At 39.0% G+C, this 18,744-nt stretch overlaps 1 protein-coding gene across 38 annotated transcripts in view; it reads right to left on the reverse strand.

Annotated features, from left to right (window-relative positions):
* Positions 1–18,744, reverse strand: part of MYCBP2 (MYC binding protein 2) — a 268,897-nt gene that overhangs the window by 29,780 nt on the left and 220,373 nt on the right. For 30 of the 38 annotated variants that reach the window (XM_021065747.2, XM_084982012.1, XM_084982011.1 and 27 more), the window contains 10 exons: positions 16,571–16,738; positions 11,455–11,612; positions 9,718–9,917; positions 8,314–8,463; positions 6,846–7,006; positions 5,112–5,268; positions 4,711–4,935; positions 2,761–2,826; positions 811–1,050; positions 373–471 (listed from right to left, as the gene is read on the reverse strand). In XM_021065747.2, coding sequence (XP_020921406.1) covers positions 373–471; positions 811–1,050; positions 2,761–2,826; positions 4,711–4,935; positions 5,112–5,268; positions 6,846–7,006; positions 8,314–8,463; positions 9,718–9,917; positions 11,455–11,612; positions 16,571–16,738 — 1,624 coding nt within the window. The remainder of the gene's footprint in view (positions 1–372; positions 472–810; positions 1,051–2,760; positions 2,827–4,710; positions 4,936–5,111; positions 5,269–6,845; positions 7,007–8,313; positions 8,464–9,717; positions 9,918–11,454; positions 11,613–16,570; positions 16,739–18,744) is intronic. The other 8 variants (XM_084982014.1, XM_084982013.1, XM_084982009.1 and 5 more) reach the window with 1 other exon arrangement.

Consider the following 18,744-nt stretch of genomic DNA (forward strand, 5'->3'; position numbering starts at 1 on the left):
TGGAGAAGACAGTATTTTTGAGCTGAACTGTGAAGGACAGAGAAGGTGGAGGAAGGGGAAGACAACGGCTGGTGCACAGCACAGCGAAGGGTGGAGTTCACTTTACACCTGCTAAGGACTGAACACAACAGCCCAAGGTTTAGAGCAAATTTTGTTTTCCTTGAAAAGCTAGCTAGGGCATACATGAACAAATAATGAATTTCTTCTGACAGTTCCTTCATCTTCTTTTCTAATTAAAGTAAAAAATATTAACTGTGTAGAAACTGGTACTACACAACCACTGAAATACATGGCAATACGTGGATTATTTCACTGAATGAAAGTAAGAAAATGAAAAAGGGAAATAAATATTTTTAGAATACAAATAAATACATTGTATACTTTTTCCTCTCCTTCAGGTGAGGACAACAGTGCTTTTTCCTCTTGTTCCGGGGTTGGTTCAGCATCTCCAGAGATAAGCTTTCCAAATACCTGACAAAAAAGAGAGGACATGAGAACAGATTAATGGCAGGAAGTACCACTGCGAAGCCTAGAGACCTCAATGGGCGATGATGCTGCAGGTTTTATGACATTACCATGCTACTCCTGCTGTACACTACTTTTCAGAATTCAGCACTGTTTTTTAGAATTGTGAATGCAAAACGAAACATAAGAATTTAGGGCTATGAGAAGAAAAAATGGGCCACATTTGTAGCCAGCAATTTCTAACAAGTTTTATAAAATATTTTGTCACCCTCTTGATATTATTATTGAAGTAGTATATTATTTTGATCTATTCTGTGAGAGAATATGCAGTAAAAGGACACTCACTTGTGATGTAATAAGTCTGAACACTCGCAGAGTCTCAGCTTCACAGTTCCTCTGCTGGGCCACACTGGCTGAAATTTGGCCAGCAATTTTAGTGCTTTCGCCATCCTTCCAGCCCAGAACCTTAACTTGTCGAACTCTCAGTGTATTTTCCGGGCCCTTTAATTCAATTTTGATGATGTGATTATCCCCTCCGGGAAGTTCACTTGTTACCCAGCCAATGTGCCTGGAATCTAGGTCAACCTAGGAGAGGAGAAAAGGGATAGGAACCTGCTACAGGCATATCACTACTTTATTCCTGTCCTAGGCTTAGCATGATTCATGGCAAGCTCAAATAACAAATAATTGTACACACAGTACAATCTAGCAGTTTACTAAATTACTTCACACTGAATATCTATCTTATTTAAGCCTTTCAGGGATAAGTGATACTATGACAGTTATTATACAGATGAATAAAGAGAGGTTAACTAAGGTGGAGGGATTCTAGTAGTGACGAACTTGAGAATTAAAATGCAGGTCTGCCTACTATAGGGCTTCCGAGCACAAGTTACATAAGTGAAACCACTGCGAACAATTCACATGACTGTACCTATCCTGCCTGCAAGCAGAAACACCTGATTAGCAATCAAGTCCTGTTTTGTGTATCTTCACATGAAAGCACATTTGAACCAAGGATTTTCTCTTTCTTTCTTTTTTTTTTTTTTTGTCTTTTTGCCATTTCTTGGGCCACCTTCACGGCAAATGGAGGTTCCCAGGCTAGGGGTCTAATTGGAGCTGTAGCCGCCAGCCTATGCCACAGCCACCCCAGATCTGAGCCGCATCTGCGACTTACACCACAGCTCATGGCAACGCTGGATCCTTAACCCACCAAGCTAGGCCAAGGATTGAACCTGGAATCTCATGGTTCCTAGTTGGATTCGTTTCCTCTGAGCCATGACAGGAATTCCCCCCCCCCCTTTTTTTTTTTTTAAAAAAAAGGTCCAGAATAAGCAAGGATTTTCAGTGTGCAGTTACTGAATATGTTTCACTTTTGAAGAAAAATTATATCACAATATATCTGTGATTAGCCATTTCACTTTATTTCATTGAGAATGTATTTAAAAAAATTTTTTAAAATTTCCCCAATACATTATTATTTTTTTCTACTGTACAGCAGGGTGACCCAGTTACACCTACATGTACACATTCTATTTTCTCACATTATCCTGCTCCATCATAAGTGACCAGACATAGATCCCTGTGCTACACAGCAGGATCTCATTGCTAATCCATTCCAAAGGCAATAGTCTGCCTCTATTAACCCCAAGCTCCCAATCCATCCCATTCCCTCCCCCTGCCCCATGGCAACCACAAGTCTATTCCCCAAGTTCATGATTTTCTTTTCTGGGAAAGGTTCAATTGTGCCATATATTAAATTCCAGGATGTAACTTTTTTAAAGGATTATTTTCAATGTACTGTAAAATGGCTTTTGACACTACTAACTCACAGGTGAACTTAGACAAAATCTCAGTCACATGCCCAGATAAAACTTGTTTCTAGAATCTCAACCTGGATATAGCTACAATGGTAGAAGTAAATCATTTTCAAGCTAGAGGACAACAACCTACATTTCAATCTGAAGTGTAGGTAAATTAAGGTGATAACTGTGAACTGCCTCTATGATGAATTGTAAGGCACCCTGAATCTTTCCAGGGAAGCAGGAGTCAGGGTGGAGGGACTGTAGGCAGATTAACTATAGAGGACATTTAGGGAAGTTCTACATGTTTAGCACGGGGATGGTTCTAACCATATACATATGGGCCATTTGTCAACTTAAGTGTTTTGTAAATAGATGATTTCCTATAATACTTTGGTGGCATGCTAAATAAACTTAGTACTGAACAGTAGAGACCGAGAAGAAGAAATTTCTCCCTGGGCAGTAAAACATTTCATGACAAAATTTTAATTACCTGCTTTATTCTGCATAAATCTTCTACTGCTTTGCCAGTTAAGAAGGTCATTGAGGTAACTTTATTCTAAAACAGACAATTCAAAATTGTTATTATGCCATATATTCCTAGCTCCGGAACTTGTAGTGATTTCTTACAGCCTGTAAACATCACCTGTCGCTTACGGTCCTTCCTAACTGACTTCATTTCATCTGCCCAACCAACCACAGTTGCTATAACTCCGGCCTTTTCTTGTCTCACAAACTCCATCTTGAATCTCACATTTCAGCCCTTCTCTTTGGGCTCTGAGAGAGGAGGTTGGCATTCTCTCTTTCCATCCAAAGTCTAATCATTTAAATTCTACCTCTATCATGAAGCCTTTCAACACTCGCCTCCTCACTCAGGGAAGGGACATGAACACACAAGGTAGATTTCAAAAGAAGTTCAATAACTTTAAGTACTGAAAAGAGTCATGTTGGTCCTGGAGCCTGATTCCTTAAGTTTGAGCACATTTTGTGCCAAGCAATCAAGAAATAGACTGACATACTAATTCCCTGGAGACCTGCATACTTGAAGTGCTATGGGCTGAAATAATTTAACACAATAAATGCTTGTTTAAGGCAGGATGCTGGGCAGGCTGAGTGTCACAGAGGTGTATACAAGCCTTAATGATGCACATAACATAGAAAAGGTTTCCTAAAGGGAAAGCAGATGTCAGCATACATATTGGGACTTGAAAAAATGAGTATTATCATGATTCTCTCTCCTAAAAGGCAAAAAACGTCAAATTGACTGCAACCATTGTTCTGAAGACGGAGAGTAGGTCTTAGCTTAAAAGCATGAATCAAAGATAACATTGTACTTGAGCAGTGAGTTTCCTCCAGAAAAATGTTTTGATTTATTACACTTGACTTTCAAGTAAGATAAAAAGCAGTTGTACCAATTGAACTCTTGGGTCTCAAGGAGATAAGCTAGTGATATATTAGCTAAGTATTTTTTTTCTTATTCAATTTGTGCTGATGGACAGAAGGTGTGGTGACTGTGGATGGCAAGGGGTGCTCTGACTCAGATGGGACTTCCGTGCTTGGCATTCTTTATCCAAGGTTATCTGAGACCCAACCTACTACTCTGGCTCTTCTTGGGAAAGGAAACACTCAAATGGGATAGGAGCAGCTTGGCAATGCACCAAGGGGACTTATTAATATTATATTTGCTAGCAAGCCACAACCATTCTGAGGAAAAATTTCCGAGAATTCTTCTCTAGGAACAGGGGTAAAAGCACGGAGGGTTTGGCAGTTGGTGCTACTTTCTTCTTGGTTCTTAACACTGAAGTACATAGGATGATTTTTCCTATTCAGGGATTTCTGCAAAAAGTGCTCAATTCAGCTGAAACACGTACATGGGCAGGCTAGGGCTGGGGAGAACATAGAGTATGATTATTCAGTTAGTTAAGGAATTCCCCCCAATTCTTCCATGATGGCTGGAGGTAAAGACTGAAACCGAAATTCAACTAATTACACTAAAAGTCAAAGTGTATTAAGTGCCATCAGAGTAATGTAAAAAAGAACGCACGGGAGAAAAAAGAGTAATTCTTATAGATGAGGTACTGGGAGATGATTTGTCTGAGCTCTGGGAAGAATCAGAAAGGCAGAGTTTGAGGGGAGGACTTCCAGGCCCAGGGAAGCGCTTGCACAAGCGCATGGAGGTAAAGAAATTATAGAGTAAATATTTATTTTGCTTAGCTACAGTCATGGCATATTTGTAATCAGACCTTTTCTTAGAACTGGTATTCCACAGTGCCCCAGTCACATTCATCTGTCTTTAGACTTCAGATTTATTTTGGAAATATAAAAACGTGGCTTGGTGGTGAAGTTTCAGGTGGATATCTTTGCTAAAGCTCAGAATGAGACTGCATGATTACTAAAGGTCTGCAAAGAACCAATGAACCATAAGTTAAGTTTCCCTTCTTACCCCAAGATCTCGGGAATTGTCCACATGAACAGAGACATAGCGGGCATTGATTCCCTTTACACAGTTGATGGTGATATTCTTGGTTTTGTTCTTATCCTCATCTCCTGATTCCCAAAAGGTTTCTGTGGAACCATCTGTCAAACTGCCAATCATGGCAGGTCGGCTTGAAGTTTTTATGTCAACAATGCTGGTTAAGTCCTTTAAGCACATTACTATGCACAGTTCCTACCAGAAACAAACATATGTGATTACAATACTCTGATGGAAACCTTCCATGATAATAAAATAGACATGAGGTAAGAAATAAAAGAACCAAATTGTTTATGGGGAATTTTCAATTTCTCCTTCAATGTATCATTGAATACTAGAAGGATAACACAAGATACTGTTAAATGACTGACCTGACTCATGGCTTCAAAGCCAGACTGTATACTGATGCTGAAACTCTCTTCACTGTCTCCATCATCTGATTTTGACAAAATATTGTTAATGTGATGAAAGACGTTGCTCTGATGAAGGAACTGGTGATCAGATTGCTTGAATTTCAGACTCCAGCATCTAAAAAGCATAAGCAGTGTATTGAATAATTGTTTTTCAGGAATCTCTTAGGAATTCCTGGAGAAAAGCACTCTATAGCTAATATTTCGAGGTTTTTTTTTTTTTTTTTTTTTTTTTTTGTCTTTTGTCTTTGTTGTTGTTGTTGTTGTTGCTATTTCTTGGGCCGCTCCCGCAGCATACGGAGGTTCCCAGGCTGGGGTTGAATCGGAGCTGTAGCCACCGGCCTACGCCAGAGCCACAGCAACGTGGGATCCGAGCCACATCTGCAACCTACACCACAGCTCACGGCAACGCCGGATCGTTAACCCACTGAGCAAGGGCAGGGACCGAACCCGCAACCTCATGGTTCCTAGTCGGATTTGTTAACCACTGCGCCACGACGGGAACTCCTCTTTTGTCTTTTTAGGGCTGCACCTGCGGCATATGGAGGCTCCTAGGCTAGGGGTCTAATCTGAGCTGCTGCTGCCCACTGGCCTACGCCAGAGCCACGGCAATGCCAGATCCAAGCTGTGTCTGTGACCCACACCACAGCTCATGGCAATGCCCGATCCTTAACCCACTGAGAGAGGCCAGGGATTGAATCTGCAACCTCATAGTTCCTAGTCAGATTCGTTTCCACTGTGCCATGACGAGAATTCTGTATTTTGAGAAATTTTAATGCTCTAGGTAAAAACCATAAATGTTAAAAATTCAGGAAAAAAAATCATTTGCGCTGGGTTTTATTTTTTATTTTTTTTCAAGAAATAAAGCTTATTTCTTTCAAACAATATAAATTCTAAGGAAAGTTTATCCATTTTAAATATAAAAACTGGATACATGAAGATCAAGGCTATGGAAGCAAAAAAAGGTAATAAATCAGTTTTGTAGACAAGTGTTACCTCAACCATAAAAGCTTCTCAAATTTATTTGTCTTACAATTTCATACAAATTCATCAGAGTATAACACATTCTGTACTTCAAAAATCTTGTTAGGAGGAAACAAAACCTCCCTTCTGCTGACCTCCCGTTAGGGATGCGGGTGGCTGAAATCACTCCGTCAACCTATTTCTCACAAAGATCAATGGAGGGTTTATTCTTATGTGTAAAGTCTAGCGTGTGGCTCTAATGACAAGGTTCACAATGTAAAAGTGATGTTGAATCTCAGCAGCTTTGGACTTAAAAGGAGGTGGTGCTCTTTTCTCTTGGTATGTTTTTCAATTCAAAAACCTATTTTGATTTCTGTTTTTGAGACTTCATTCCCCCTCTCCCTTTCGGTGACAGATTTTAAATGTCTACTCTTGAGTAGCCCTGAGCCAAGGGATTTGAGGTAGAAGGGGGGAAAGTGAGGAAGGCTACCACAGACTGACCATTTAGAGCAGCAGGAGGTATATTATCCACATTTTACAGAGGGGCCAACAGGTCTGAGCTAAGAAGAAGGACAACTCGAAATTAGGACAGTAACGAGGGAGGCACCATTCAGCTATTGCAGGGAGTCTTTCTATCTTGCTACCTGAAGAGGTCTTTCAAATGTTTCAAGCTTTGGCTACACCATCGGATCTCTTTTCCAGGGTACGTGGAATACCCAGACAGAAGATTACCTCAGGGCCATTTGCTGTAAGGAGCTGCCGCTGGGGAGAGACATCATAAGATCAGAGATGGTCTGAAGTAAGCGGTGAAATGTATGCGGTAAAGGATGAGCAGCCTCCCCGGCAATCACGATATCTGAGAGTGGATGTTCACATACTCTCGTATCTTTCTCCTAAGACGGAAGTTGAGAGCAAGCTGATTAGTGTGTGAGCTGGGAGGAGGAATTTTCTCCACAAAGAATACTGTGTTACACATAATTCAAGGCTACTCAGATAACAGAAACGTAAACAACAAAACCAAACCATACCCAAACCGTCCATTAAGATTAACTAATTATGTTTACATTATTTTAAAGGAAAAAGTGATAAGGTCACCTATAAATAAAATCTCCAAACAAATGCCATGTAGGAGTACCAAGTGCGTACTAGTGTACTCACTGATCTACTAGCAGAAATGAGCTGTTCCCAAGGTGAGCCTCACCCACACTGCTGACCCACAGGGTTGCGAGCCAATAAGCAATTGTTCTCATCCAGTGAGTTTTCAGGTGGTTTGTTATGCAGGGATAGACAGCTCTTACGGATGTGTCATGATCTCAAACTGTAATTGTGGAGTCTTAAAAAAAAATTTCCTTGCAGCTCTATTGATTTTTACTTCATATTTTTTAAGGCTACATATATTTTCAGGATAACTCTTGTATCATTTTGTAGAGAGCCTCTTTATCCCTATTAATAATTATATCTTGAAGTGTATTTTTTTTCTGATGTTAAAATAGCTGTACCAACTTAATCTGGGTTGGTAATTACCCGGTATATCTTTTCCTAACCTTCGACTTTAATTTTCCTCTATCTTCAGGTTTTAGATGTGATGTTCGTAAACAGTATCTAGCTTTTGTTTTTTTCTATCTATCCTGATAATTTTTGTCTTTCAAACGGAAGATTTTGTCCTCTATTCTTTAGCTCTAGAAATAAGAGATGAGGCCCAGAAGTCACAACTACAGAAGTAGAAATGGGGCTGGAACCCAAGCCTCCAGGGTCCAAGTTCAATGCTTTTCCACAATGCAGGCTGCCTCATATAAAATCCAAGTCTCTTGAAGCCAAATAATTTTGAACTGCATGTCCCTATACAGTATCGTTTTCACTGCCTGGCGCCTGACAGCAATGCTGTAAAGCAGAATGATTTCTGTAGTAAAGCTCCCCCATTTTTCTGCCTCATGGTGCACCATGACAGTACATATCCTCCAATGGCTGGCTTCGTGAAAGTGTTGTCTAATGAGAAATCAAAACTGACTGACAGCATTTTTGGAGAAAGAAAACTTTCATCCAGTATAGTTAATAAATTGCTCATAGCATTTAATTTATATTTCTACCTTTAGGTTATACAATCTGTGAAAGACCTCATGCAAATTATTTGCATTATCTGAAGGTAGTTCTACTCTTCTGTAAAAGTATGGAAAATTAAAAAAACAAAAATCTCACTTACTTGTTCTGCATTTTCTTTGTTTGTTTTATTTTCCTCATCCTCTTCTTCCTCTGGTTCCACTGGAGCAGGAGTCAGTGATGCCACAAAATGCCACAGGATGTCATGAAGAGAAGTTGTTTGGATAACATTACATAGAAGCCAGTTGAAAGCCTGAATAAATGATGGTTAAATATGTCCAAGATTAAAAGAAAACTTACAAGTGAAAATAGCAGAGCTTTTCTTATTCAGAAACAAAGAATCTCCATGGCTACATCTTGTAAGGAAAGATGCAAATCTGACCTTCATTTCACTGAAAGCACACTGAACTTACATAGTCAGTAATTGTAGTCTAATTAAAAAACCAATAATAGGGAAAATAATACCTATGAAATGCAATACTGAAATACTTTTTCAAACCACTTTATTTTTTCTTTTTTTGGGAGCGCCTGGCGATACATGGGAGTTTCTGGGTCAGGGATCAGATCTGAGCTGCACTTGCAGCCTAAGCCGCAGCTGTGACAAGGCTGGATCCTTAATCCACTGCAATGGTCTGGGGATTGAGCCTGTGTCCCAGCGCTCCCAAGACCCTGCTGATCTCGTTGTGCCACAGCGGGAACTCCTCAAACCACTTTTTATTTCAAGTATTTGTCTTATTATTAATTTAGTCAAGCACATTTTTTTTCCAACTTGCCTTTAGGATTAACACAGAAAATCTCTCAAGCTCTACACAAGCTATCACTTACTTAAATATATTCATATTGTTCCCATCAATGAAACAGCAGGTTACTTTGCTACCCATGATAAAGAAAAAAGATTTATTATATATGGGTCTATGATATACAGCAATCCATTTCCAGAGACTCAGATAAGTTATTACTGTTAGATTTATAACTCAAAAGCGTTACTTTTCATCTCCTTTACATAATTATTCTAAATAAAATGACAGTGATTACAAAAATCTTTTTCAAAAAGTATTGTCAGGATTCAAATAATAAAGGAATGAAGAAATACATCTCTTTAGTGTGCTTAAATATGACATTCTAAATTCATTTATTCATTAATTTTGGAATTCCTGCTGTGGCACAGTGGGTTAAGAATCCAACTGCAGCAGCTTGGGTCACTGCAGAAGTGTGGGTTTGATCCCCAGCCCTGCATAGTGGGTTAAAGGATCCAGGGTTGCTGCAGCTATGCCATAGGTAGCAGCTGGGTTTGGATTCAATCCCTGGCCTGAGAACTTGCATATGCTGCAGACGCAGCCATCAAAAAAAAAAAAAAAAAAAAAAGTTTAATTTTGATGTGAATACTAGATTTTTTTGATTTACTAATGTTCCTTAATTTGTTTGATAGAAAAGTGACATCATTAAACAAAATCATCACATGGTTTGTATGATCAATGAATCAATAACCGTATTAATACATTCTTACCTCCATAGCAAAAACTCGACAAGCAGATTTCCTTAAGGCTTGTTTCATGGCTATTTCAAGACCTTCTAGGTCATGATGCTGTATAACGAAAGCTAAAACTGGCCACTGGAAATTCCGTTCTCCTTTGGAAAGAGAGCTGTGGGCTGAGATTAGCCGGGAAAGCTCAGGAGATGGATGTCTCAAGAGGGAAGAACCAACTTCTATTCAAAAAAAAAAAGGAAAATTATTAATTTTCAAAGGTAATATATATGATGAATATATTAAAGATGCTAGTTAAAAATATTATCTAGCTTATTCACTTTACAGTCTTTGGGGTATTTTTGTTTTTTTTTAATGTGACACATACCCTAACGACTTTAATTCCTACTGAGGCTCAGAAAGATTAAATATTTTGCTTTCCTTAAGTCAAACAGCTATTAAGTTGTAAAGCTGCGTTTTGAATCCAGATCTGAATCTAGAGTTCATGCTTTCTAAAACACTAAACAGTAAGTGATTTATTTTCTCCCCAAATGTAATCACCATCTTATCCCCATTATTTTCTGAAGGACTGCTTTATAACCAATGGTATCTGAATAGGAGTTCAAAGATACTTGTTGAATGAATCATTCATATTTTATTTATCCTCAATAATATGTTCCTTGAAGATCTTCAATAAGATACATAATCATCTCAGCATAAATATTAGGGCAGATCTAGTAAGTGGTCTGCCTGATACATTATTAACATGTCTTTTTCTCTTGGGTTTCTTTCTTTATTGTTTTGTTTTGTTTTTTTATGGCCACACCTGGGTGTGTGGAAGTTCCCAGGCTAGAAGATGAATCAGAGTTGCAACTGCCAGCCTATGCCACAGCCACGGCAATACCAGATCCTAGCCGCATCTATGACCTATGCTGTAGCTTGCAGTAATGCTAGATCCTTAATCCACCAAGCAAGGCCAGGGATGGAACCTGCATCCTCATAGACACTATGTCAGGTTCTTAACCTACTGAGCCACAACAGAAACTCCTCTTTCTTTCTTTCTTTTTTTTTTTTTGCTTTTTAGGGCTGCACCCATGCCATATGGAGGTTCCCAGGCTGGGGGGCTAATTGCAGCTACAGCTGCTGGCCTATGCCACAGCCACACCAGATCCGAGTTGTGTCTGTGATGTACACCACAGCTCATGCCAACACCAGATCCTTAAGCCACTGAGCGAGGCCAGGGATCGAACTCACAATCTCATGGTTCCTAGTCGGATTTGAGAAACTCCTCTTTCTTAACCTACTGAACCACAACAGGAACTCCTCCAATTTGGGGCTGTTGATACCAACTGGTCCAGATTACCTAACACTAAGAGCTAGCCATATCCCTAATTTTGTGGTAGTTGACATAAGAATTTTAAGCTTCTTTTTTGGGAGTAGGAAGATCGCTGTGAAACTAAGTCGCTGGAACTGCTGGTTCACTGAAGGTTACTAGAAGAGATAACAGTAGCAATATTTGGCTTAAATACCTAACAAGTAAGATATTTTTAAGGTCAATTTATTCTTGATTAACACTGGATGATCTCTGATCTCTGGGTGTCTCTTCCAACTGAGATGTAAACTTTAGAGAGGCACATTTATGGCTGTGTCACACAGAATGGATGTCCTCTGTAATTTAAAATTAATCCATTCCTTTGCCTTTAAAAATTAGATTTTAAAAAATATCTACCAATAAAACCACTCAGACAATTCAATCTTCCTTTTTATCTTTATACTTACCAGTGTCTCCACTGTTAACTCTTCTTCTGGGAATGGCTTTAACTCGAGCAGGTAAAATGGAGTGTTGTTTATCATATTCTGAAGCAACAACTGAGTATGATCTTTGGAAGACAGTTCTCTTTGCGAGATCAGTATCAGTTATGGGACTAGTTTCCAGACTGCAGACAGAAGAAGATGACAGATAAAAACTCAGGAGAAAAAGTGATGGAAGTGACACTCTAGTTCCTAATAGTGTGGTCAAATATGTGAACCTACATCTTATGTGGAAGACTATAAATTCAAAGCCAATGTGACAGCCTCTCTTTAAAATCATAATTTGATCTTTCCAAGTGTAGTCACACTTTGACTAATTTCAGAACTGCATCTTAAAACTCTTGGTCTTCTTAAATCTACTTTGCATTTTAAATGAAAAAGACAAGGCACCAAATGTTCTAAGCTCCTTTCAGAATCAAAAGCACTGTGGTGAAAGACATGTGTCAGGATATTCAGGAAAAACAGGCAGACAAAAGAAAATACATATGGACATTCAGAAACCTAATAAAAGGGAAAGTAAAAGGATGCAATTTTCTTTTGGCGCTCATTGTTCTCTGAGGCTTCTCATTCTTGGGAAATGTTGCTCACAGCCCTGTCCAGAGCACGGCCACACTGAAGTGTGGTATAAATTGATTTCCAGCATTTTGCTTGAGAACTCAATTTTCCTAGTTATTACAGCAGCATTAAAAAATACTTGAAAAGGTATTAGATAGTTATACAATTTCCTTTATTGGGGCATTTTATAAAAAGGAATATCTTTCTTTACTTTCTAATTCAAATTTACAAACTATTCTTTTCATGAATTTTCTGTGTCACCTCATTCCAAACTGGGATATTTTTGCTCACCCTGAGTTCTAGAGTTGTTTCTTTTGCATCATCCAAGCCAGTTTTAAAATCCTGTGTTCCTCAGTAAAGCTTATACGTTTTCTGGTAAGTTGCTAATTCCTTGGCCATTTTCTTCACTCACTGCCCCAGTGTGTGCACATTCTTGTTTGAACAGACTATAAATACTGTACAAACTAAGTGAAGTAAAGGTGCCTGGATGTCAGTTTGGGCTGTTTGGTTCCAGAATTACCAGAATATAGAGACAATTTAATTTAATTCACTTTATTTATGGTGTTACTATCAGGCATGAAATACCTGCTTTCAGGGGAAGTTTATCAACTTAAAAAAAACTGTTGAACAATCTCAAAAATAATTGATTTGTTCTTATAAAAATGATCGTGCTTGTGAAAAGAACTCAAGCAACACAGGAAAAGTCAAAGAAATCCAGGAGGACCATTATTGACACAACCTCAGCTACTTTGGGCCAGAGAATCCCTTTGTGGGGGCCTGTCTTATGTTCTGTAGGATGCTGAGCAGCATCCCACTAGGATGCCTGTGCAACTAGCCCAGGTATGGGAAACAAAAATGTTTCCAAACATTGTCAGATGTCACCTGGGAGGCAAAATCCCCCCACCCCCACTGAAAACCACTGATTTAATGGGTTCATCATTTACTTTTTTTTTTTTTTTTTTTTTTTTGTCTTTTTGCCTTTTCTAGGACCGCTCCCATGGCATACGGAGCTTCCCAGGCTAGGGGTCCAATCAGAGCTGTAGCCACCAGCCTACATCGGAGCCACAGCAACGAGGGATCGGAGCTGCATCTGCGACCTACACCACAGCTTATGGCAACGCCGGATCCTTAACCCACTGAGAGAGGCCAGAGATCCAACCCGCACCCTCATGGTTTCTAGTTGGATTCGTTAACCACTGTGCCACGGTGGGAACTCCACATTTACTCTTTTATAATAGCCTGAGTTCATCAAGACTTTTTGAAAGAACTGTTCAAAGGTGCTATATTCCCAAATTATGGTACGCCTGGGAATGTCTCAACCTGGGTCATAGTCCCGTTTATTTAGGATTTTGTGAAAATTATACTATGTGAATACTACACAGTCTTTTAAACATAATTTTCAGTAACTGTTTCATTTATTCAATTTCTCCATAATTAGGTTCTAATGTTCCCAAATCTTTTACATTTACATATGTCTGGGTTAAACTTCTAAGGTAATATTTTCTTTCTTTTGGAACTTTAGAGACATTGTTTCATTTCTTATCTTTCATTTAAAGTTGTTATACAGAGGTCTGAATTCACTCTAAACTTTTCCTTTTGCAAAATAATTTGTTTTTTCTAGGCTCAGATACTTGAAAAATTCCTGTGTTCCCCCACCCCCTTGGAGTTTCAATAACTTAATCTATATCCTATAGTCATCTGTTACAAAAATTTCCTCTTAATCTGGGAATTTAGTACTTTATTATTTCAGGAATTTTTTTCTTATAGCTTTATAAATCTTCAATTATATTTGTTGGTTTTTCTACTTTAAAGAACCAGTTATTCCTATTTTGGACTGTCCTATTTCTATACTTGTTATCTTGGCTCTAATTGCTGTAAACTTTTTGTCCTTTTACTCTACTCTCTGCGATTATCTTATTTTATTTTATTTATTTTTTTGTCTTTTGTCCTTTTAGGGCTGCACCCGTGGCATATGAAGGTTCCCAGGCTAGGGGTCAAATCGGAGCTGTAGCCGCTGGCCTACACCACAGCCACAGCAACGCAGGATCCAAGCTGCGTCTGTGACCCACACCACAGCTCAGGGCAACGCCGGATCCTTAACCCAATGAGCAAGAGCAGGGATTAAACTTGAAACCTCCTGGTTCCTAGTCAGATTTGTTTCCCCTGTGCCACAACGGGAACTCCTGACTAGGATTATCTTAAATTTTTCCTTCATATCAATAATTCAATTTCCCATTCTGAACATTCCTAACGTATTAATTGGTCTTATAATGGTGTTGACTTGGTCTTCAGCCTATCCTTACAGCTCTGTAATGTATCTTTTTACCTCACCACATTTGAATTTTTATTAAATTTATTTTATCGATTCTTTCAGGACTATGGAGTATTTACAGAAATTTTCTTTTTTATCAAGTCTTTCAGTACTACGGAGTATTTACTGAAATTTTCTTTTTTTTCTCGAGAGTTTTCTTTCAGACTGTGTTCTTCATCTGACTTGTATGACACTGTTTTGTTTTGTTTTGTTTGTTTTTTTTGTTTGTTTTTCCTGTCCTTTTCAGGGCTGTACCCATAGCATATGGAGGTTCCCAGACTGGGGGTCTAATCGAAGCTGTAGCCGCTGGCCTACGCCACAGCTCACGGCAACACCAGATCCTTAACCCACTGAGCAAGGCCAGGGATCCAACCTGTAGCCTCATGGTTCCTAGTCAGATTCGTTTCCGCTGTGCCACGACGGGAACTCCGACAGTTTATTTTAAGCATTTTCCTAGAGCTATAATAAAGTGGGCAGCTCTTTGATAAGGGAGGGATGGATTTCCCTAGACCTCCTTTCCCACAATGGCCGACTCCTGTTTGATCCCCTCCCAGAGGTAGCTTGAGATCTTACTGAAGGTCCTGTACCAGGGAGCACTCTGCCTCACTGGTGTGCATCCTGTTTCTGAGGCAGCAACTGGACCCTGGATGACTGCTCTGCTACAGCGTGGAGCTGTGGAAAACAGGATTCCCTAGAAGATCTTCAATTTCTTTTGTGACACCAGTGATAATAAGAGGGGCTTCCACACTAGAGGCTTTTACCTTGACTATGATATTCAATGATGTATAGAACTGCATTTCATTTTACCTATAAGTTTATGCTGCTTGATTTCGATCCTAAAGAGTAATCACATTTATCAGGCTAGTCTCAAAATGGTTTCTAATTCTTAAAAAGAAAACTATTTATTTAGCGATATCTTATTACCTTTGAGGATATAAAAGGCTACACTGCACTTTTTAGAGAAAATTTTAAGAGCTGCAAAAAACCAACCAACCAACCAACCAAACAAAAAAACCCCAACTCTGATGAATAGTTCACACAGTTGAGGGGAGAAGTTACAAATGTTTTCAGTGGGAAAATACTCATTTTGATATATAAGTTCTATTATGCTCACTAAAATATCTGTTATACAGGCATGCCTAGAAGATATTACGGGTCTGGTTCCAGACCACCACAATAAAGTGAGTTACATCAATTTTTTTTTTAATTTCCCAGGCATATGAAAGTTATGATTATACTATGCTGCAGTTTATTAAGTGTGCAACAGCATTACATCTTAAAAAAACAATGCACATACCTGAATTAAAAAATACTTTATTGCTAAAAATGCTAACCACTATCTGACAATGCAGGGTTGTCACAAATCTTCAATTTGTGAAAAACGCAGTATTTGCAAAGTGCAACAAAGCGAAGGACAATAAAATGAGGTTTGCCTGTATATGCACCTACTTACCACTGTATAGTATGAACAGAGTGGCAAATCTTAAGAAGCATGTTCTTTCTTCCGTCAGCAAGTGTATTCCTCTCCAATGACATTCTGTTCAGTTACTCATGCGTGAAATCTTGATGTTATCCTAAACTTATCCTTTCAGTCAACAAGTCACATTGATTTTTCCTATAAAATATTTCCCTTATCTGTCTTTCTTTTCATAACCGTTGTCAACACAATCCAATTCCCCACACTTAGCTTAAATTTTAAAAATTTCAGCTTCTCAGTTGACACTGTGAGACTATCTTTGCATTTTTACCAAGTCATTCTTCTAAAAGGCCTCAGTGGTGCCCTGTTTCTTTCTGCATTATGTTTACATGCTTCTACTCAGTTTTCAAGAAGCCCTTTACCCTGATGCTATAATATGAAGGGGTAGGTGTGGGAAGCATTGCCAAGTAATACTCCTGGAAGCTCAAGTTTTACTTTCAGTGCTACTTCTCCCATAAAACCTTCTCTAAGCACTGCCTCAAAGTGACCAGTAAATGACATAATACCATATAATGGAATCTTTCATTACTTCATTAGTTGATCTTTTTTTCTCTGCCTAGTCTGCCTCTGCCATCAAGGACCTTATCTGATTCATGCATGTCTTCCTGCAGAACTGACATGACCTCCTTCCCAAGATGAAAGGATGTATATATAAAAGAACTTCTAGAACATTCTCTTCTAGTTTAAAGTCTTTCTGCCACCAAAACACTGACTCAACAGGAAGAAGATAACTCAAATACCTGGGTGGCATGGACTTCATGTTGCTCTCTGGCTCTTCAAATACATTAGGACTTGCATCAGGAGTTACTGATATGTACGGGGCAGGCACAGATGTTGAACGCAGATATCTCATTTCATCCTGGAATAGGTTGTCATCTTGATAACCCACAAAATTTTCATGATGATGCCTGCATTGAATCACACCCAATAACTTAAGAGTATGATGGGCAATACATTTTTAATTTCCTTAGTAAAAGGACCCATAAATCTATAATTAGTACTAATGTATTAACACAGCCACAGATGTTAAGGAGGAAGAAATAAAAGTCCGATAATTTTATACACAGATATATATATTAAGGGCTGCAATCATGGCATATGGAAGTTCCCAGGCTAGCCGTCAAATCGGAGCTGCAGCTGTAGGCCTACACCACAGCCACACCAGATTTGAGCCACATCCGTGACCTACACCGCAGCTCACAGCAACACCAGATCTCTTAACCCACTGAGCAAGGCCAGGGATGAAACCTGCATCCTCATGGATACTGTCAGGTTTTTAACCATCTGAGCCACAACAGGAACCCCCCTCCCCACAAACATCTCAAATCCACAACTGAGCTATTTTCCTTTAAGAACTTTTCCATCTCCCATGTTTTAGTGAGTGATCCCACCTGCTATCCAGGTGCCTTCAGCTAAAATATCTCAGTGTCACAACAGGCCTAGGCTTTGGCCATAACCAGTCACGCGGGTGTGAATACCAGGTTTCCCCTCATCAATCTCTCTTGTCTTTCTCCATCATCACTGCCTTACTTCGGATTCAGGATGTTTCTTGCATGCACTTCTGAAGTAAGGCAGTGACCATTTTGGTAGGAATATATATAAGAGTAAAACTTGACGACAAGATTAAGATGTGTGAAGTATTCCATGGGCTAGGGGATATCTATTTCCCAGAGGGCTAAAAACAGAAGATCTATAATCAGGGTATTTGATTCTATCCTTTTCAAACTGGAACAGAGTGGTGTTGGCCCAAGTACAGTCAGCTGGGTGACTGAAGCTGAAGATTAGCTGCACTTGGCATTCCTGATGATTTCCTCCTTAGTCTCACATGTTCATTTTGGTTTCCCATTCGTTTTATTGAATAACTACAAACACACACACACACAGATACAAACTACATAACTCTGCTTCTCAAGATGAAACTATTGGTTCCATGTCAGCAGGCAATTTCTAGAAATCTTCATTTATCAGTTGATGAAAAAAAAAAATCTGAATCTGGTCGATGAAAGGCTGTTTCAGAGTATCAGCATATAATGCCTGAATGCATGGGTTGTAGCAGCCAACCCCAGTACAGGACAATAGTATACTAGTACCAGGCTTCTCTCCATCTTCAGTCATCCCCTTTGCTCCAGTTTCCACATCAGCAGCAGAAAAATTTAACTGCAAACCAGTTCACGCATTTGCTTAAAATTCTTCCACTGTTTCCTCTGTCTATGGGATAAAATCCACCTTAGCATGGGCTGCAGAGCCTCACATGACCTGGTCTTGAGTAACCACTTTTGGGGCATTTCACCTATTTCTCCTGGTAGCCAATGCTTTAATAAGCTGTGAGTCCTTAAATGTGAAATGCTATTTCATTTGTGTCTTCACATATGTGGTTTGCTATCTTAGGAACTGCTTTCCTCCCATCACCAGCTTGAGTGATTTCTATTTATCCTTTAAGATTCTGCTAGAATGTCAGATCCTCTGGGAAATCTTTCCTGATTTCCCTGGGAGGACTCAGGTGTTCTCTCCCTCTTTTGCTGACAGTATCCTATACACATTTCTATTACAAGAACTCCTCAGGTGACATTTTAAATGTTTCATTTACATATCTGTCTCCACCAGAGTGGAAATCAGGATTTCTCATACTCATTTTGGTGTCTTCAAGGTGTAACACAAGCTGGTACAGAGCTAACCAACATATAAATGCTAAAAGAATTAAGAATTTGAAAAATGAAAGATTTCTAATCACAAAGATCAGCTTATTTCCATTTCATCATTTCCCACTATTAACAAACGGAAGTCAGCCTACCAAGGAATAAAGAGACCTTGAGTTGAAAATATAATTTGTATTAATAATAATACAAATCAATAGAGTATTTATATATTTTTTCAAATACTTACCCCTACCAGTTGTACATTGGTTAAGACAACT

The sequence above is a fragment of the Sus scrofa genome, chromosome 11 (genome assembly GCF_054392235.1).
Source record: "Sus scrofa isolate SSC_HxYL_T2T_F1_AM1 chromosome 11, Sscrofa_HxYL_maternal_Yorkshire_Landrace_v2.0, whole genome shotgun sequence".
Lineage (NCBI taxonomy): Eukaryota > Metazoa > Chordata > Mammalia > Artiodactyla > Suidae > Sus > Sus scrofa.